Raw genomic sequence first — 21,851 nt, 5'->3', positions numbered from 1 at the left:
ACCCTTAGCTCTCCATCTTGCTATCTGGTGTTACCTCTGCCCATATAGAGTCAACAAAAAGAATCCGTTCTGGGGAATATGCTGCCTTGTGTTTCCAGGCAACACAGATTTTCCACAATGGGCTCACGCATACTGGACAATTGTGAAATGGAGGGGGGAGATTCAGTGAGGATGAAAAGCTAGGAGCAGAGTTTTTCACTCCACAGAAGGCCCTTCTGTCACCAAGCTGAGACATGTCACCATGTCCCCAGACTCCCTTCACTATTTGGGACCTCAACACAGCCCCTGACAGGCCCGAGGTACAGACAGAGAGAGCACATATGAGTGGGGAGGGAAGGGGCAGGGGGGTGGTTGGGACTTGACATAAAAGGAATTAAAAACCCATTCCTTCCTGCTTTTAACTCTGTAGTCCTATGAAAGCTAAGAATTAGGAATTTCTGTCAGCTCCTAATATCTGAAAATTAAATGTTCAATCACAATTAGAATCTGATAGAGAGTCTGAAGCACTTGAAGTAAAGCAAAGTGAAATAAATATAACATCTAGCCAGAAGGACCAGTCCCCCCCTTTTTTTATTAAAATCATGAAGCAGCAGGAACACGTATCTGTCACATTCCTCAATAAGCAGGAACAGGTTTTGTCCCCAGGGCATGGGTGGAGGGGAAGGAGATGAAAAAATAGTGACCTGTTTCTTTGAGAATCATTTCTTAGTATTTGTAGTAACTCACTGTGACAGTGAAACATTTGACAGCAAAGCAACCAAACAGATGACAGACCTGTGTAAACTGGGATGAAACAGGTGGAAAAGAACGCTGTTCATTTAGTTCTACTGACTGAGGTATGTTCTCTGCATCAAGTCCAGGGAGGTTCTTGCAGAGCTGGGAGTTAGGTCTGCTAAGCCACATGCTTCCGAGGGAACAGAAGAATGGTGTGGGTGGCTGTTAGAGGCTGAATGTTTGTGTCCCTCCTCCCCCCCCCCCCCCAAATTCAGATGTTGAAGCTCTAACCCCTCAGTGTGGTGGTATTAGGCAGTGGGCCTTTGGGAATTAATTAGGTTTAAATTGGGTCATGAGGGTGGGACCCTCACGATGCCATTAGTTTCCTTTTAAGGAAGGCAAGACAGAGAGCTTGCGCTCTTCACTGGCACACACTGAGGAAAGGCCATGGAAGGACATGGCAAGAAGGTGGCAGGACCCAGGCTTTCTCCATGAACAAGATCTGCTGGCATCTTGATCTTGGACTTCTCAGCCTCCAGTACTGTCAGAAATAAATGTCTCTTGTTTGACCACCCCGTCTATGGTATTTGTTGTAACAGCTTGAACTAAGTCAGTGGCCTAATGGTCCTGGGTCCTGTCCCTTCCCAAACTGGACTCAGAATAACAGGAGGTGGGACAATGTCAAAGGGCATTTTGGCCACAAACAATTCTTCATTCTCTCTCCAAATTATCAACTCATCCTCCCCAGACAGGTCAATGAACAATCAGAAGAATTTTGTATTGAAAACTGACATGAATGCTGGATCAGTATAAAATTGGACGAGGGAACCATCTCAAGGCAAGAAGGTCCCAAATGTTCAAATAGGAAAAGAAGATTCTTAGAAAAATGATTTCTTCAAATGTGCTTACCTTTGTTTAAGCGTCCCATCACAGTGAATTCAAAATATTTGCTGCCATCAACTGAAGAGTAAAGGCCCAAGATGGTGGATGAACTTTTAGAATGCAGCTTGAAGGTGGAGATCACATAGACCTCATTCAAGGTGGGATCTGTCAGGATTGGCTGCAGAACAGCTGGGTTCAGCCTCTGGCTGGAAGATGGGAGAAGGTCAAAGACTAGGGAGAATGGAGAGAAAGGGATAATCAGTGAAAGAAGTTTGGGACAAACATTTTTTTGAGGGGGCACAATTTGACAGTAAGATACAACGTACATGAACACGGTTACCATTTACATTGCTAAACTCACCAGTTCTTCCTTATCATTCTTACAGTGGCTGGACATTTGAACCAGAAAAAATACAGCATAATCATCATCACTAGGTCATGAACCCCCAAGAGAAGACTAAATTTGCAAACCGTAAATCACATGTGGCCCAAGAAGTGGCTCTGAAAAAGCCCACTAGGAAAAGCACTAAAAGCTACAAGGGAGACAGGTAAGAGCATGAAAGTCATTGTTTCTTTTATGTCTCCAAGTAGTAAATGCCTGCCTTAGGGTTCTCATGCACCCCCTGGACCAGAGCTGACTGTAGTTTCCTGGTCAGTGATAAATGATCCCAGGCATGCAGCAGAAAGAATGGATGTGGTGGGACACAGTGTGTCAGCAAACAATTTGCTGTCTTTGTGAGACCCAAGTGTTCCCTTTGTGCATATATAGTTCTCCCATATTTCTCTGTTAAAAATCCTGATGCAGGGGTGCCTGGATGGCTCAGCCAGTAGAGTAGGAGACTCTTGGTGTCAGGGTTGTAAGTTCTAACCCCAGGTTGGATGCATCTATCTCTATCTTTTCTTTTTTCTTTCTTTCTTTCTTTCTTTCTTTCTTTCTTTCTTTCTTTCTTTCTTTCTTTCTTTTTCTTTCTTTCTCTTTCTTGCTTTCTTTCTCTTTCTTGCTTTCTTTTTCTTTCTTGCTTTCTTTTTCTATCTATCTATCTATCTATCTATCTATCTATCTATCTATCTAGAGATATAGATACATATACATATTTGTAATATTTTGGAGAGCTTTAAGAGTATACATCCAGAATTATTTAAAAGGCAAAGGCCAAATGGGTAATACTCACTAGAAGTTATTCAGTATTTTTGTTGGTTTATACTAATATTGTTTGAACAATTCTAAAGCCTACAGGAACTGCAGCCTCTAAAGCTGTTTTCTAGATACAATAATCTGGTTATGAAAAGGGTAATAGAATCCATAATTTATAAAGAGCTCTTACAAATTAATAAAATAAGCAATAGAAAAATGGACACAGCAGTCAGAGAAAGGTAAGTCATATGACTTCACTCATATGAGGACTTTAAGACACAGAACAGATGAACATAAGGGAAGGGAAGCAAAAATAATATAAAAACAGGGAGGGGGAGAAAACAGAAGAGACTCTTAAATATGGAGAACAAACAGAGGGTTACTGGAGGGGTTGTGGGAGGTGGGATGGGCTAAGTGGGTAAGGGACACTAAGGAATATACTCCTGAAATCATCGCTGCGCTATATGCTAACTAACTTAGATGTAATTAAAAAAAGTAAAAAGAGGGGCGCCTGGGTGGCGCAGTCGGTTGAGCGTCCGACTTCAGCCAGGTCACGATCTCGCGGTCCGTGAGTTCGAGCCCCGCGTCGGGCTCTGGGCTGATGGCTCAGAGCCTGGAGCCTGTTTCCGATTCTGTGTCTCCCTCTCTCTCTGCCCCTCCCCCGTTCATGCTCTGTCTCTCTCTGTCCCAAAAATAAATAAACGTTGAAAAAAAAAAAAAATTAAAAAAAAAAAAAAAAAGTAAAAAGAAAAAAATTTTTAAAAAGAGAAGGAAAATGGGCACAGAATATGAAAAAGCAATTTACAGACAATTTACAGAAAAAGAGTTACAATGGCAAATAAGTACTTTGTGTGTGTGTGTGTGTGTGTGTATGTGTGTGTGTATACACATTACTGTATCTAGAAAAAAGGTTTAGAGGCCGAAGTTCCTGCAGGCTGTGGTATGTACACACACACACACACACACACACACACACACAGTTCATATGCTTAACTAATGATGAAGGAATTGCTAACTTGAACAATAAGGTATTTTTCTCACCATCTGACTGTAAAAACAAAAAATACAATGATACCCAAAGATATCCAAAGAAAATGGGAGAAAATCTAACTGGAATTGGTGGAAAACCAAAGCCTTGTTACCATAGCACTTTTTTATGAAAACATCAACTGTCCTTAGCAGAGAAAGAAGGCCTTGACAGAGATCAAAGAGATTTTAGCCATCCAAGCCATCCTGTAGCACTACAATTGTTCAACAAATTATTGTTTATAATATCAAAACACTGGATGCAACTTAAGGGTCCTTTATTAGAGCGCTCGATAAATAAACTTTAGTCCCTCCCAAAAGTGGATTATTATCTATAAAAAATAGTAATGCAGCTGAATACTTACAGATATGGAAGATGTTCATGATATAAAGAATTGAAAAAATCATAAAACTATACATGTAACATGACCCCACTCGAAATATATATTTCCAAATGAAAACATTTGAAAGACAACACAACAGAACCTAACATGAATAGTACCTATCTCTGGGTCATATAATTATACATTTATTTCCTTTTTTTTGGCTATGCAATTTTTTATTTTTATTTTTACAATGAACAGGTGTTACTTTTGTAATAAGAAAAAACAAATAAAAGTTATAAAACAAACAGGCAAAACCCTAATTACTCAAGAATTTCTACTCTTTAAGAAATTATCTGTCTTTATACTGGATATGTATTCTTTCCCATGTACTTAAGGACCTTACAAAATAATGTATTTAATATTAGAAATACTGGAAAGCAAAACATCTATTATGTTCCTTCTAGGACTCTGCCTTTCCCCCCCACCCCCAAACATGAAGACTATTGCCTACTGTACTTCAAAAAGGAAACAGGTATGGGAACTGCATTCAACACTAAACTCTTGCTATTCTGGAGTCTTGCTTTGACTAGGATTATGCACATGATTTAGCTCAAGCTAAATTTACCCTATTTCAATCTTCAAGGCTCATCTAACCCACTGGCTTCTCTCTCAAGAGGCAGAGTTGGGATTAGTTGGTAATGAGTTTGGAGAGTGTTTTGAAAAGGAAATGAGACACAATTTTCTATTAATGTTATTACATTTCATTAATAGTGCCACGATCTAAGCACAACCTTCTACTGTTAGAGGTCAAATTACTACTACGAATCAGTCCAACTACCACGGTATGACAATTGAATACATACCAATAAGACTAGCAAGGCAGCTCACAGGAGAAAGGATACAAATTATTATTCAGTTGAGCTGATGACGGTAAGACTAATTAACTCAATAAAACAATCTATCAGAAACTTAATCTGATAATCTACAGCAACTAAGTTAACCAGATAATTTAGGTAGTATAGCCTTATTCCGAGTTCTATGAAACAGGCAGCTCCAAGAAGCAGCAAAATCCATACCTGCAGCACACCATGAGGCTGTGTGTTCACGTCAGGAATTCATACAACACAAAATATTAACCCCTAAGTTTAAAACTGCCAAATCCTATGTACAATCAGAAAACTTTTGAATTGTTTTGAAAAGCTTCCTTTTTTTTTTAATGTTCATTTATTTTTGAGTGGAGAAGGGACAGAGAGAATGAGAGAGACCGAGAATCAGAAGTGGGCTCCACGATGACAGCAGAGACCTGATGTGGGGCATGAACTCACAAAGTTGAGATCATGACCTGAGCCAAAGTCGGACACTTAACCAACTGAGCCACCCAGGCACCCCGAAAAGCTTCCTTTCTAACATCAAAAAGCAAAGGCAGCAGAAGCAAAAGCAAACAAGTGGGACTCCATCAAACTAAAAAGCTTCTGAACAGCAAGAGAAACCATCAACAAAATGAAATGACAACCTACTGAATGACAGAAAATATTGACAAATCATATCTGATAAGGGGTTAATATACAAACTATATAAAGAACTCCTACAACTCAAGCAAAAAAAGAATCTGATTTTTAAGTGGGTGGAAGATCTGAACAGATATTTTTTTCCAAAGAAAACATACAGATGAGCACTGGGTGTTGTAGGTAAATGATGAATCATGGGAATCTACTCCTGAAACGAAGGGCACACTGTATACACTGTATGTTAGCTAACTTGACAATAAATTATATTAAAAAGACATACAAGTGGCCAACAGACACATGAAAAGATGTTCAACATCAGTAATCATCAGGGAAATTAAAACCACAATGAGTTATCACCTCACACCGGTTGGAATGGTTATTATCAAAGAGAAATACCAAGTGTTGGCAAGGATGTGGAGAAAAGGAAACTCTTGTGTACTGTTTGTGGGAATGTAAATTGGTGCAACCACTATGGAAAACAGTACGGAGGATCCTCAAAAAACTAAAAATAGAACTACTTATGATCCAGCAATTCCACTTCTGGGTATTCATCCAAAAACCCTAAAAACACTAATTCAAGAAGATATGTACAGGTTCATGTCCACTGAACCATTACGTACAATAGTCAAGATATGGACACCATCGAAGTGTCCATTAATAGATGAATAAAGAAGATGTGGTATATGTGTATCATGGAAAATTATTTAACCTAAGAAAGGAATGAAATCTTGCCATTTGTGACAACATGGAGGGACCTTGAGGGCATTATGCTCAGTGAAATAAGTCAGACACAGAAAGACAGATACTGTATGATCTCATTTTCTATGTGGCAACTAAAACAATAAGCAGCCAAGCTCATAGACAGTGAGCATCCTGGTGGGGGGGGGGGTAGGGGTGGAGGCAAGGGTGAAAAGTGTCAAAAGGTACCAACTTCCAGTTATAAAACCAATAGGCCATGGGGATTTAAAGTACAGCATACTGATTATAGTTAATAATACAGTATTGCATATTTGAAAGTTGCTAAGAGAGAAAACCCCAAAAGTTTCCATTGCAGAAAGTCATTTTTTTTTTTTTTTTTTTTTGTAATGGCATATGGTGACAGATGTTAACCGGCTTTATTGTGGTGATCATTTCACAACGTATGCAATTTTGGAATCATTATGTTTCATGTTCACCTGAAACTGATATATCCTTCTGTGCCAATTACACTTCAATTTTTTAAAAAAGCTTTCTTGCCTTCCTCGAAGAGAGGTCACAATGAATAAATACACACTATAGTATTTCCAAATATCTCAAGGCAAACTAAATGCAGTGTATTATTACCTACCCCCTGAAACCACTATTCTGGTTGCCTGGTCTGAAATCAAAAGGAGTTATTTGGTGACATGCAAAGATTAAATGGGTTATTACTGCAATAGGAGAGGGAGGAATTGGAGACTTCCCTCAGAGGCATGCTTCACCCTGGGTTTGTGAGGAAGAACAACTTTCACTTCAACCTGTTTGACTCCTTCCAGCTTTATTTCATGCCGCAGTAATAAGTCAACAGGTGAAGGTCATCACTGGATGGCCAGTTAGAGCCCTAACATCTTTTCTTGCTTAAGTAATTTCTTCCTTTTGACCTTTACAAAAAAAAAAAAAAAATCAGTTTAAACTTAAGTGCATTCTGCCCAACGGTCATTTGCACCCCATTTCACACAGAGGTTTGAAGATTATTCAGCTGTCTTTTCAAAGTATTTATCGAATTTTTACCTCTAGAAGAGAAACACCGACTTCTTGGTCCTTCCTGCTCTATTCATCTCAGGAATCAAGAGATGATGCCGACTCCCAAAGATGGTTTTGGGGGCCAAAGAGCAGCAAAGAGCCAGTAGCCGGGCAAAGAGAGTAACGCTGCGTGTGCCTTTCTCGGGAACTTCGCTCCCGCCGGGTGGGAGTTTAGTGGACAAAGGCTTAGGGGATGGCCGGCCAGAGAGAACCGCAGGGGATACAACCTGGATTTCAGGATGTGTTAGAGGTCTAGCGCAGGGTGAGCTCTGAAATGAACTCCACTTCTTTGCATGGACTGAAAATAAGTTTCGAATCCCCTAAGCTGTTGTTTAGGGAAGTGGTCTCATGGCTGGATAATGGTCTCTCAGAAAATGCTGTACTCCAATCGCCACTTCCAATCACAAAATGCTGGGACTCGGACCCCAGAGGGTCAGAGAAGTACCGACGGAGGCCCTGGGAGCCAAGGGCCAAGCAGCGCGCGGAGCTGGTCCCTCCTGTCGTCCAAGCGGAGCGCGAAGGAGGAACCCGGGGCTCGTCGCCCCCGCCCCGGCGCGAGCCCACTTACCCTGGGGGGTGGCCTGGGCGCCGGCCCCTAGCCACGGCTGCAGGGCCAGGTGCAGCAGGAGGAAGGCGGCTCCGCGCGGGGCCAGCATATTGGCTCTTCCTGCAGCCGCGGACGCCCGCGAGCGAGGCGGCTTGGCCGTGCCTCGGTGTCCCCAGCTGCGCGCTGACCCTCCGTCGGGCCCCGCGGGCGGCGCAGGTGCAGGGTGCGCGGGGCGCGGCCTCCGGGGCTGCCGTCGGGGGCGGTGCAGAGCTGAGCGCACTAGCGGCTGCCTCCGCCGCTGGCGCCGGGCTCTTTATGGTCTGGGCGGCCGGAGCCGGGGGAGGGCCGAGGCCGGGGCGGCCCCCTTGGCGGGGAAGCCGGTTCGCCGGGAAGAGAGGGGGCGGCCGAGCGGGGAGCGTGGGCGGCGGAGGGGACTGACTGCGTGTGGCGAGGGGAAGGAGACGTGGTCTAGCGGGACCTGGGCGGGCGAGGGTTCTTGGGAGAGAGCGGGGCAACCAGGGCTGCTCTAGGCACACAGGACGGGGGAGAGATGAAGTGACCCTGTTTCCGCCCCCCCCCCCCTTCTTTCCTCCTTCTGTTTCCTAAAAAGAACCGCGCTTGGAGAGGCTTTGTAACGCCCGTAGCCCGTCGTAGGTTCCCTTGGGAATGAACCCTGAAGACTCTCCTGCCTCCTAAAGCGGTCCAGACAGCAATTGGTTTCTTTTATTTCAAGCTTTTCTTGCGTGCCTCGGATGCTGAATATTTTTCCCATCAAGTTTTAAGACACGAACAGTGAACGTTTGAAAGTTTTGCGTTTTTAACGGAAATAAAACACATCTCAAGGAATCAATCCGGACAGAACCGTTTATAGGAGGGCGGTTTATTTTCAGTCTGGTTTCCAAACACTGTTGCATGCCCACTTCTGTTGCGTCCTCCCAAAAGATTCCATGTGACAGTTTGAAGGTCTGGGAGCAGGGAGCATACCGAAAGAGAGGGAAGGAACATAAGGAATTCATCTCTCTCCTAAGCGAAGCCCTCTAGGATAATGCGGATTCACCAGAGGAAAAGATATTTCAGAACAATGGCAAAATGTTTCCCTGTTAAAGAATCTTGAGTAATGGAGAAGATTCCGCAAAGTATTTCTATCCCTGTCGTCATGTCTCAAAGAATGTCACTTGAAAGGTTAATAAGCTATGTGCCACAAGCTGGAAGATGAACCCATCATCTTATTTTCAAGCTGTGCAAGAATAACCCTTCACCTATTATGGTTCCAGCCATTGCTGGTGACCTGGAGATTTGCAAGCTATCTTAGGATATCGCTTCTCTTTGAGGTCTACCACAGTTCTGGGTTTTATTTAATGCCACATTACACTAACGCCACTCTCTGGAATGGGGTACCGCTTCTCTACATATGAGAGTGCACTGTAGCGAAAAAGGGCATGTATTTCCAGCAATGTAACTGTAAACCAATGAAATGACTGAAGAATGTTCAAATCTTCAAACTGTCCCCGACAGTGGCCTGGGTGAGAGCGGCCTCCAGGTTCCCAACTTCTGCTAGAAGCAGAACAGCTTTGCCTATTTATGTCTTCTACAATGGACTTACACAATAACTGTAGTTATTTGGAGGCAGATCTTAGTTTTTAGTCATCTTCATTTAGTCACCTTTGCTAGGTGACCCCAATTCTTAGGAGACAGCCAGCAAAATAGCTTGCCCAGGTAGACACACAATAAATTTTGGTTGAAACTGGATGACTACTAAGGGTAATGGATCAACAAGAGAACCAAGTGACTTTCTGCTAGCCCAGCACACTTACAATCTAGTTTTGCTGCTAAAGATCCTGGATGTTTATTAAACTATTCACTGGAGAATCTCACCCAGCTTTTTCTTTATGTCTTCCATAAGGGAGGAAGAGGAGGAACCAAGAGGAAAATCAATTATTTTTGATTATAATAAAATCCATTAAATTGGCTATGAAATCTATGATCAAGGAGGTGAAAAACTTAATCAGTTTCTTTTCTGTGCCACCTTATTAAAATATCTGTTGTTGCACTTATCACACTGGATTTTAATTAATCTTAATAACACATTGTTGGGGGAGCCTGGGTGGCTCGGTCGTTTAAGTGTCCGACTTTGGCTTGTGTCATGATCTCACAGTTCATGGGTTCGAGCCCCATGTCGGGCTCTGTGCTGACAGCCCAGAGCCTGGAGCCTGGTTCCAATTCTGTGTCTCCCTCTCTCTCTGCCACTCCCCTGCTCTCACTCTGTCTCTCTGTCTTTCAAAAATAAATAAACATTAAAAAAAATAATGTATTGTTTATTTTACCCCAATATCAGACTATGAGCTCCCTAACACTCTTATTTATTTTTGTAGCCCCAATTGCAAGTATAGTGCCTAGCACCTACTGGTGAATAACTCACTGAACTGATTTTCCATCTCTCAGCAAAGTAGGTTATAAGAGGCTGTGATATGTTAGTAATCCATTTGTGAGAGAGGTTGCAAAAAACTGTCCCAATTCTTTGTTCTTCCATCTACATATCTTTTGCCTTCCCACTATGATTCTCGGCTTGGTCATGTAACGTCCTTGGCCAATAGATTTTAGGAAATATGCCACATTCAGGAGCTTAAAAAGTATTTGTGTGATTGCACTTGCTTGCTCTTTCACGTCTACCTTTGCCATGAAAGCATGGCTGTGCTAGCTTGTTGGAGGATGACAGACATGGAGCAGAGATGAGTCACCACAGTCATCCTAGGCAAAGCCACCTGAGATTAGCTGTCAGCTGACTCAGGTGAGTGAGCTCAGGCAAGATCAGCAGAGCTGTCTAGCCGACTCCAGACATGCGAATAAACGTTTATTTGTGGAGGTCATTAAGATTTTAGGATTGTTATGTAACTGACATAGTAGCAGTTACAGTAGGTAAGTGATATACTAGGTGTCCTTCCATTTGTAACTGTTTAACACAGAATATAACATTTTTTATGTTTGCTCACAGCTTTCAATGTCTGCCACTCCCCTCCCCCTCAGCCCCATGTCTGAGCAAGCTGAGAAGGAAGCCTGGGTGCTCCCTCCTTTGGTGCTGGCAGGAAGTTCCACTGTGCAAGCCCTTGACTATAGCCAGGAACCCTCACCCCATCTTCACCCCCTAACCACCACGAAAATCCCAAACCATCTCCTTTCCCTGCTCTCTGAAGCCATCTTCACACAAGCTTGGGAACCCATCCTACTCTCGCCAGAAAGCCTCATTATGTGGGTGATAAACTTTCAAACCCTTTTGCTACATGCGTGGCAACATCATCAGTCTCAATATCCAAACCTCATTTTGGATGTGGGGATACCCATCTGCTCCTACTCCTTCTGTTCTTTAGAAGTGCAAGAAGTTACTCATATTACATACTGCTATTGGGCACAACGAAGCAGAAGTTTTGCATATTTGTTAATTGATATTTGAATAGGGTTATCATTAGTTATGCCAAGTTTTCCACTTGAATTCTTGAAGGGAATGGAAATGGGAAATAATGATTAATATGTAAAGAAAGGTTGGGGGCGCCTGGGTGGCTCAGTCAGTTAAGCATCTGACTCTTGACTTCAGCTGAGGTCACGAGCTCAGGGTCACGAGGTCATGAGATGGGGCCGCGCATCAAGCTCTGTGCTGAGCATGGAGCCTGCTTAGAATTCTCTGTCTCCCTCTCTTTCTCTGCCCCTCCTTCCCTCTCTCTCTCTCTCTCTAAAAAAATATAATAAAATAAAGATGGCTTAAAGGGAATATAGTTTACACCATGATGTGTGATAACATTTATGCCACAGCACAGGAAAATGCAGACTTTGGGTTACTATGTAGTTTAATGTTAATAACAAAGGAAGGTACTTGATTAAGTGACAGGAAAACAGCTTCTCTAGAAACTCATTAGCACAAATAAGGGTCTGTAAATTAGGTAGGGGGCTTTTGATTAGTGTGCAGTTAAAAGTAAAAAGCTTTTTTTCCCAGAAATTAAAAGATAGCAATTTAGGCACTGAAGGTTAGTGAAGCGAAAAGAAATGTGTAAAATCACTCATTTTCAATCTCACTAAGAGTCTAAGCAGACTGTTAGAAAAACCTCTCATTAAGCTTCTTTAATATACTTTACTAAATGCTGTGTAAAAATTTCTTGGAAAAATGCAGTTGTGCACACATTTATTACAAATAACTATGTCTACCCAACTTGAAGTCTAGGGAGAGTTTTGAAACTAGCATTTCTTAAAGTAACTTGTCTCCTTCATTAAACAATACATTAATCCATCTGCATGGTAGTTCCTGCAATGTCAAGTGATAATAATGATTATTGTGCCAGGACAATACCAAATTTAGTGCCAGATGTCTAAATATATTTGCTAAGAAACTATGATGCAAAGTGCAATGAAATAATAGGACATAAAGAAAACTTGTAATCAATACTAAAATTCTATTCATTTGGATGTCAGGGGTTTAGAATTTGGGATAATTTGATTTGAATTGAAGTTTATCTATGGGGAAAAAAAAAGGTTTGTAAGCAAACAAATAGTATCACTTGAATTCCTGGGGACATGTTTAATCTAACTAAAAGAATGAACATATAAAGGATCTTAGTTAACTATCAATAGGAAAACTGGTATAACTAATTACAAATGAGCCTTAATGAGTTCATAAAAGAGTTGGATTAGATATACACAATTTTTCTAATTCCAAATTCTAAAATTATGTGGGTGTTGCTATCCAATCAGTGACAAAATTGTTAAGCTAGAAAGAATAGTTGCCTGTCAGGTATGAAATCTTAATTAGAGAGAGTTTGTTCTCATTAATGTGATCAGTTTAGCAACAAATATTTACTATGTGTCCATCACTTAATATACTTAACAAATATTTATTGACACTCTTCTAGAATGTCCCCAGCATGCTGTTAGACAATGCCATACAATGATGAATAAAACATAGTTCTTGATCTTCAGCTCACAGTTTACTCAGGAAACCAGATGATGTAAATAATATGATAAGATCTATAGTAGACACGTGTCCTAAGAAACAAGGAAATACTTAGGAGAAAGTAACTTGTAGTTAGAATTGGAAAAGACTTCCTAGAAGGGCTGGCTTTTCATTTGAATCATGAAGGATGAGAATCTCCATGTGACAAAGTAAGGGAAGAACACTACAAACAGGAAATGCATGTTATATGCAAGAGCATCAAGGGACATATCAAGACAATATCTGGGGTTCTGACCTCGGCAACTTGGTGGACTGTAGCGCCATCCACCAAGATATGACGGGGAGGTGATGATTTGTCTTGGCTGTATTGAGGTGAAGGCACCTTCAAGACATTCAAATGGAGCTATCCATTAGGCATTTAGTTTCATGAGTATGTAACTAGGAGAGAATTGGGTTGACATCATAAATTTATAGGCAGCAATATAGGTACCTATATAAGCCATAGGCATAGATAAGACTACCTAAGAAAAGTGTAAGATCAGGGAAGAACATTGATGAACACTACACTACAGAGCCAGTAGAGAAGGAGAAACCAGCAATAAAGAGAGAAAGATGTAAAAGAAGCTAAGGAAAGTGTAGTGTCAGAGAGGAATGGTAAACAGTATCAGCACTTTTGAGAGGTCAAGCAAGGTAAGGACTAAAAGACCGTGCTTGGGTTTATCAACCCAGAAGTCAACGGTGATACTGTTGAAAGCAGCTTGATGGAGTAGTGTGGGTGAAAGGAAGGCAGAGTAATGTCATCAATGAGTGAGGACCACAGAATAGGCAGTGGAGATACTATCCCTGTTATCCAGGGTAACAATAAAAGTAAGGTAACTTTGAAAAAGCTTGCCTATGAAGTGGAAGGTGGAGATAGCACAGTAAACATTGGGAGAAGTATGAATGTATTTTCAGGTATTTTGAAGAGAGCTCCTGCCAGGAAGGGAGTCATTGATACATCATTTTTCTTAATCAAGGGGCACTAAAAGTACAACTAGCATCATGTATTGGTCTATACATGTATTGGTCTATACATGTATCAAATATCATGTATTTGATATTTGATATTTGATATTTTCTTTTAATTTAAATTTTAGTTAACATACAGTGCAATGTCGGTTTCAAGAGTAGAATTCAGTGATTCATCACTTACATACAACACCCAGTGCTCATCACAATAAGGGCTCTCTTTAGTACCCATCACCCACCTAACCTGTCTCCCACCCATCTCCCTCCATAAACCCATAGTTTGTTCTCTATTATTAACAGCCTCTTGTGGTTTGTTTCCCCTCTCTTTTCTACCCACCTCTTTCCATATGTTCATTTGTTTTGTTTCCTAAATTCAACATAAGAGTGTAATGATATGGTATTTGTCTTTCTATGATTGACTTATTTTGCTTAGCATAATATAGTCTAGCTCCATCCATGTCATTGCAAATGACAAAACTTCATTCTTTTTGATGGCTGAGTAATATTCCATTGTATATGTATATACTACATCTTCTTTATCCATTTATCGTCGATGGACATTTGGGCTATGTCCATATTTTGGCTATTATTGATAATGTTACTATAAACATTGGGGTGCATGTACCCCTTCAAATATTTATTTTTGTATCCTTTGGGTAAATACCTAATCGTGCAATTGCTGGATTGTATGGTAGGTCTATTTTTTTTTTTTTTTTTTTTGAGAAACCTCCATACTGTTATCCACAGTGGCTGCATCAGTTTGCATTCCCACCAGCAGTGCAAGAGGGTTCTCCTCTCTCTTCATCCTGGCCAACACCTGCTATTTGTGTTGTTAATTTTAGCCATTGGGACAGGTGTGAGGTCGTATCTCATCATGGTTTATTTTTTTTAAAGGATGTTAGCATTTTATTTTTTTAAGTTTATTTATTTATTTTGAGAAAGAGTGCACACAAGTGGAGAAGGGGCTGAGAGAGGTAGAGAGAGAATTCGAAGCAGGCTCCACACCAACAGTGCAGAGCCCATTACAGGGCTCGAACTATTAAGCATGAGATCTTCACCTGAGCCAAAGTCGGATGCTTAAGCGACTGAGCCACCCAGCCATCATGGTTGTGGTTTCTATTTCCCTGATGATAAGTGACATTGAGCATCTTTTTCATGTGTCTGTTAGCCATCTGGATGTCTTCTTTGGAAAAGTGTCTATTCCTATTTTCTGCCCATTTCTTAACTGGGTTATTTGTTTTTTGGGTGTTAAGTTTGTTAAGTTCTTTATAGATTTTGGATACTAACTCTTTATCTGATATGTCATTTGCAACTATCTTCTCCTATTCCATAGGCTACCTTTTAATTTTGTTGATTGTTTCCTTTGCTGTGCAGAAGTTTTTATATTGATGAAGTCCCAATAACTGATGTTTGCTTTTCTTTCCCTTGCCTTCAGTGACACGTCTAGTAAGAAGTTGCTGCAGCTGAGGTCATCAAGACAGCATGGTACTGGTGGCACAAAAACAGACATAACGATCAATGGAACAGAATAGAGAATCCAGAAATGGACCCACAACTATATGGTCAACTCATCTTTGACAAAGCAGGAAAAAATATCTAATGGGAAAAAGACAGTCTCTTCAATAAATGGTGCTGGGAAAACTGGGCGGCGACATGAAGAAGAATGAACCTGGCCCACTTTTTTACACCATACACAAAAATGAATTCAATGTGCATGAAAGACCTAAATGTGAGACAGGAAAACATCAAAATCCTAGAGGAGAACACAGGCAGTAACTTCTTTGACCTCAAGCTTTGTATGTTAAGCTTTGTAACATAGCTTAAAATCCAGAATTGTGATGCCTCCAATTTTGTTTTTCATTTTTAGGATTGCTTTGGCTCATTTGGAGTCCATACAAATTTGTTCCATACAAATTTTAAGATTGTTTGTTCTAGCTCTGGGAAAAATTCTGGGAGTACTTTGATAGGGATGCATTAAATGTGTAGATTGCTTTAGATAGTATAGACATCTTAACAATGCTTGTTCTTCCAATCCATGAGTACAGAATTCTTTTCCATTTCTTTAGGTCTTCTTCAATGTATTTCACAAGTGTTCTATAGTTTTTAGAGTATAGATCTTTTACCTCTTTAGTTAGGTTTATTCCTAGGTTATCTTATTGTTTTGGTGCAATTGCAAATGGGATCGATTCTTTGATTTCTTTTTCTGCCACTTCGTTATTGGTATATAGGAATGCAACAGATTTCTGTGCATTGATTTTATATCCCATGACTTTGCTGAATTCATGTATTGTTCTAGCAATTTTTGATGGAATCTTTTGGGTTTTCCACATTTTCTAGATGTCATCTGCAAATAGTGACAGTTTAACTTCTTCCTTGCCAGTTTGGATGCCTTTTATTTCTTTTTGTTGTCTGATTGCTGAAGGTAAGACTCCCAGTTCCATGTTAAATAGTAATGGCAAGAGTGGACATCTTTGTCTTGTTCCTGACCATAGGGGAAAGGGTCTCAGTTTTTCCCCATTGAGGATACTAGCTGTGGGTCTTTTGCATTTGGTCTTTATAGCGTTGAGGTATGTCCTATCTACTCCTAATTTGTTGAGGGTTTTTTATCAAGAATGGATGCTGTATTTTGTCAAATGCTTTTTCTGCATCTATTGACAGGATCATATGGTTCTTACCCTTTCTTTTATTAATGTGGTGTATCACACTGATTGATTTGCAAATTTTAAACTGGCCCTGCAGCCCAGGAATAAATCCCACTTGATCGTGGTGAATAATTCTTTTAATGTACTGTTGAATTTAATTTGCTAATATCTTTTTGAGAATTTTTCCATCCATATTCATCAGGGATATTGGCCTGTAATTCTCCTTTTTTAGTGGGATCTTTGTCTGGTTTTGGAATCAAGGTAATGCTAGTTTCATAGAATGACTATTTCTATTTTTGAAACAGTTTGAGAAGAATAGTTATTAGCTCTTCTTTAAATGTCTGATAGAATTCCCCTGGGAAGCCATCTGTCCCTGGACTCTTGTTTGTTGGGAGAGTTTTGATTATGGTTTCAGTTTCTTTGCTGGTTATTGGTCTATTCAAATTTTCTATTTCTTCCTGTTGCAGTTTTGGTAGTTTGTGAATCTCTAGGAATTTGTCTATTTCTTCCAGATTGTCCAGTTTGTTGGCATATAATTTTTCACAGTATTCTCTTGTAATTATTTGTATTTCTGTGGTGTTGGTGGTGATCTCTCCTCTTTCATTTATTGATTTTATCTATTGGGATCCTTTCTCTTTTCTTTTTGGTAAGTCTAGCTAGGGGGTTATCAATTTTGTTTATTCACAAAGAACCAGTTCTTAGTTTCACTGATCTGTTCTACTGTTTTTTATTTTTGGTTTCTATATCATTATTTCTGCTCTAATTAAAAAAAAAATTTTTTTTTAATCTGTATTTTTGAGAGAGAGAGACAGAGCATGAGCAGGGGAGGAACAGAGAGATAAGGAGACACAGAATCCGAAGCAGGCTCCAGGCTGTGAGCTGTCAGCACAGAGCCCGACACGGGGCTCAAACCCACTAACTGGGAGATCATGACCTGAGCCGAAATCAGATGCTTAACCGACTGAGCCACCCAGGCGCCCCTATTTCTGCTCTAATCTTTATTATTTCCCTTCTTCTGCTAGCTTTAGGCTTTATTTGCTATTCCTTTTCTAGCTCCTTTAGGTGTAAGGTTAGGTTGTGTATTTGGGACCTTTCTTGCTTCTTGAGATAGGCCTGAATTGCAATGTACATCCCTCTTAGGACTACCTTTGCTGCATCCCAAAGGCTTTTGACTGTCATGTTTTCATTTGTATTTGCTCCCATGTATTTTAAAAAATTTCTTCTTTAATTTCCTGGTTAGCCCATTCATTCTCTAGTTCAATGTTCTTCAACCTCCATGTATTTGAGAGCTTTACAAAATTTTTCTTGGGGTTGAGTTCAAGTTTCATAGCATTATGATCTAAAAATATGCATGGTATGATCTTGATCTTTTTGTGTTTGTTGAGGGCTGATTTGTGACCCAGTATGTGATCTATTCTGGAGAATGTTCCATGTGCACTCAAAAAGAATGTGTATTCTGCTGCTTCAGGATGAAATGTTCCGGATATATTAAGTCCATCTGGTCCAGTGTGTCATTCAAAGCCATTGTTTCCTTGTAGATCTCCTGCTTAGGTGATTTGTTATTGTTGTAAGTGGGATGTTAAAGTCACCTACTATTTTTGCATTATTATCAGTGAGTTTCTTTATGTTTATGATTAATCAATTTATATACTTGGACACTTCCAAGTTGGAGGCATAAATATTTACAGTTGTTAGATCTTTTTGATGGATAGACCTCTTAATTATGATATAGTGCCCTCTTCATTTCTTGTTACAGTCTTTCATTTAAAATCTAGTTTGTTTGACATATGACAAGCTGGCTCCTCGAGCTTTCTTTTGACGCCCATTAGCATGATAGATAGTTCTCCATCCTCTTTCAATCTCAGTTGTCTCTGGGTCTGAAATGAGTCTCTTGGAGCACGTGAGTGGCTCCATTGGTTAAGCATTCAACTCTGAATTTCAACTCAGGTCATGGTCTCATGGTTTGTGAGACTGAGCCCCATGTCAGGCTCTGCAATGACAGCATGGAGCCTCCTTGGGATTCTCTCTTTCCCCTCCTTCTCTCTCTCTCACTGTCCCTCGTGTGCTCTCTCACAAAATAAATAAATAAACATTTTTGAAAAAGATTAAAATGAGTCTCTTGTAGGCAGCATACAGATAAATCTTGTTTTGTTTTTTTATCCATTCAATTTATGTCTTTTGACTGGAGCATTTAGTCCATTTACATTCAGAGTGATTACTTAAAGATATGAATTTAGTGCTATTGTGTTGCCTGTAGAGTCGGTGTTTCTAGTGATGCTCTCTGGTCCTTCGTAGTCTTTGATGCTTTTGATCTTTTTTTTTTTTCCTCCACTCAAAGAGTCCCCCTTAAAATTTCTTGTAGGGCTATTTTAGTGGTCACAAACTTCTTTCGTTTTTGTTTGTCTGGGAAACTCTTTATCTGTCCTTCTATTCTGAATGACCACCTTGCTGGATAGAGTACTCTTGGCTGCATATTTTTGCCATTCAACACATTGAATATATCTTGCCACTCCTTTTTTTGTCCTGCCAAGTTTTGTGGGCCTGCTGTGAACCTGATCTGTCTTCCCTTGTAGATCAAGGACTTTTTTCCCCCTTGCTGCTTTCGGGATTCTTTCCTTGTCTGTGTATTTTGTGATTTTGACTATGATATGTCTTGATGATGGTGGCTTTTGTTGAATTTAATGGGAGTTTTCTGTGCTTCTTGGATTTTGATGTCTGTGTCTTTCTCCAGATTAAGGAAGTTTTCACCTATAATTTGCTCACATACACCTTCTGCCCCTTTTTATCTCTTTCATCTTCTAGGACTCCTATGATACAAATGTTATTACATTTTAATAAATTGCTGAGTTTCCTATGTCTGCCTTCATGATCCCTGACCTCTTTCCCTCTTCTTTTCAGTTTCATTTTTTCCCATAATTTTATCTTCTGTATTGCTAATTCACTCCTCTGTCTCATCCATCCTCGTTTTTATGGCCTCCATTTGGGTTTGCACCTCAGTTATAGCATTTTTTAAAAAGCTTTAAAAAAAATTATGTATTTATTTTGAGAGGGAGAGAGAGAGTAAGTGAGTGAAAGGGGGAGAGGGACAAAGAGAGAAGGAGAGAGAGGGAGAGAGAGAGAGAATCCCAAGCAGGCTTCAGGCTATCAGTGCATAGCCCAACTCAGGGCTCAATCCCACAACCCTGAGATCATGACCTGAGCTGAAATCAAGAGTTGGATGTTAAACCGACTGAGCTCCCCAGGTGCCCCTCGGTTAGAGGATTTTTAATTTTGGCCAAACTAGATTTTAGTTCTTTTATCTCTGCAGGAAGGGACTCTCTGGTGTCTTCCATGATTTTTCGAAGCCCAGCTAGTCTTCTTATAATCATTGTTTTAAATTCTACTCAGACATCTTACTTATATCTGCATGATTAAATACCTGGTCATCATTTCTTCCTATTCTTTCTTTTGAGGTGAATTCCTCCATCTTGTCACTTTGGAGGAAGAAAAAACAATAATGACAATAATAGAATGAAATAAAAATTAAAAAAAATTAAAAATACCATATGAAGGAAGGTACATTGTAGGTATGTTTTGGTCTGCTTTTTAAGAGAAGCTGCAATATTCTCTCCCTCAAATTATGCAGATTGTTCTATTAATCCTCAGATTAATTTCCTAGGTGTTCAAAATGGTTTGATGTTGATCTGACTGCATTCAAGAGATGAGACAAGCCCAGGGTCTCCTTACTACTCTGCCGTCTTAACTCCTCCCCTTGATATTTTGTGTTTTCTTGTCATCGTTTTCATTTTATGTGTCCCATCACTCCTCTAATAACAGTTTCACAAGAGTGAAGCCTGTCTGTGTAAGACAGTAACAGAGTTCCCATCGCAGGGGTTTATTTTCTCTCCGATAACATGGAGTCCAGAGACAGAGTTGCAGGGGTAGTTCAGTGAATTAACAATGTTATGCCTCTAGATCAGCTTTTGGACTTTTCTCATGGTTACAAGTTAACTGCTGCAGCTCCAAACATCTTATCTTTACATGACATTGTCCAAAAGTAGGAAGCAGGAAATAAGGCTTCTGCTGTTGACTCTCACTCTTGGTGTTGCTCTCTCTTTCTTTCTTATTCCAGTGGGGAAAAAAGGAACCTTTCCCAGGAGCACCCAAACAGACTTCTCAAGTGTTATTGTCTAGGAGTAGATCACAGACATATCCATGTCTTGTCTCTAAGGAAAGGTGCGAAAGTGACGACTAGTGTCCAGCCTCTATTGAGGGAGTAGACCGTACCAGGAAGGAAGAAAAAGAGGACAATGGTTAAATGACCATGTCAACATGGTCAGCCACAGATTCTGTGTTTTCCACTTTGTTAGTGCCACCACAGTGATAGGTGCTTACAGGGAAGTCTTTGGCAAATAGTCTTTATTCTCTTGTGAGGTTCACAAATAAGTGAAGCTAAAGGAAAAGTGATGTACTGGTAAATCGGAGTAGGAGGAAAGGTGTGAGAAAAAAAAAAAAAACCAACGTAGGAAAAAGTGGAAGGGGGGGGAGGGAAGGACAAAATAACTTAAATTTCAATGGGTCTAACATAAAAAAAAGTACAAGACCAGGAATTGGCAAACTGGTCCACAGTGGCCCATTATCTGTTTTTGTAGGCTCAGCAAGCTAAGAAGAGTTTTTATATTTTTAAATGGATAGGAAAAAAAATAAGAAGAGTATTATTTATGACATGTGAAAATTATATAAAACTTAAGCTATAAATAAAGTTTTATTGGAACACAGCCATTTTCACTCTTCTGCAGCTGCTTTTGTAGCACAATGGCAAAGTTGAGCAATTGCAACAGAGTGCATATGGCTTGTAAAGTCCTCAAATATTTACTCTCTGGCCCTCAATGGAAAAAGTTACCAAGTCCTGTTTTAGACCACATATTTTCCCAAAATCCTATCCATTAAATCAGGCTTAATATTAAGCAGAGAAAAAAACGAAGGGGTGGGAAGGAAGAAGAAGCAAATATTAGTGGGCTCTTGTTGCTAATATTCCATTCCTTACTCTACTCAGACCTAGGAGTTGAGGGGCACAGGGCATGAGTTTCATCTTGCTTCCTAGTACCACAAACGAATAAATATTAGATCTACTGTTCCTCTCCTTCCTCTTTTGAGGTACAGTATTTTTCCAGCAGTATTAAAATGGACCAGTTTATAGCACTTTCAAGAGAAATGGGAGGGAGTTGGTCACTGACCTGAAAAATCTGTCTAATGAAAATGTGATTCCTTTTATGGGAAATGTGAACTGCAAACATATTTTATTATTCCATTTGACCACTGACTTTCATTGGTATATAGTATGTGTTCCATCATTCATGTCAGTGAAAAATGAAATTCCAACTTAC

The 21,851-nt window shown here is 40.1% G+C and overlaps 1 protein-coding gene across 1 annotated transcript in view; it reads right to left on the bottom strand.

The window, feature by feature from the left end:
- The window catches only part of THBS4 (thrombospondin 4), a 43,427-nt gene extending 35,211 nt beyond the window's left edge, over positions 1–8,216 (bottom strand). Inside the window, exons 1-2 of the mRNA XM_045496829.1 lie at positions 7,921–8,216; positions 1,624–1,827 (exon numbers count right to left, since the gene is read on the bottom strand). Coding sequence (XP_045352785.1) covers positions 1,624–1,827; positions 7,921–8,008 — 292 coding nt within the window. The 5' untranslated portion in view covers positions 8,009–8,216. The remainder of the gene's footprint in view (positions 1–1,623; positions 1,828–7,920) is intronic.
- Between the last annotated feature and the right edge of the window lie 13,635 nt (positions 8,217–21,851).

Source organism: Leopardus geoffroyi, chromosome A1 (assembly GCF_018350155.1).
Source record: "Leopardus geoffroyi isolate Oge1 chromosome A1, O.geoffroyi_Oge1_pat1.0, whole genome shotgun sequence".
Taxonomy (NCBI): domain Eukaryota; kingdom Metazoa; phylum Chordata; class Mammalia; order Carnivora; family Felidae; genus Leopardus; species Leopardus geoffroyi.
Note: the sequence above shows the minus strand (reverse complement) of the source record. Positions and strands in the feature narration are given on the sequence as shown.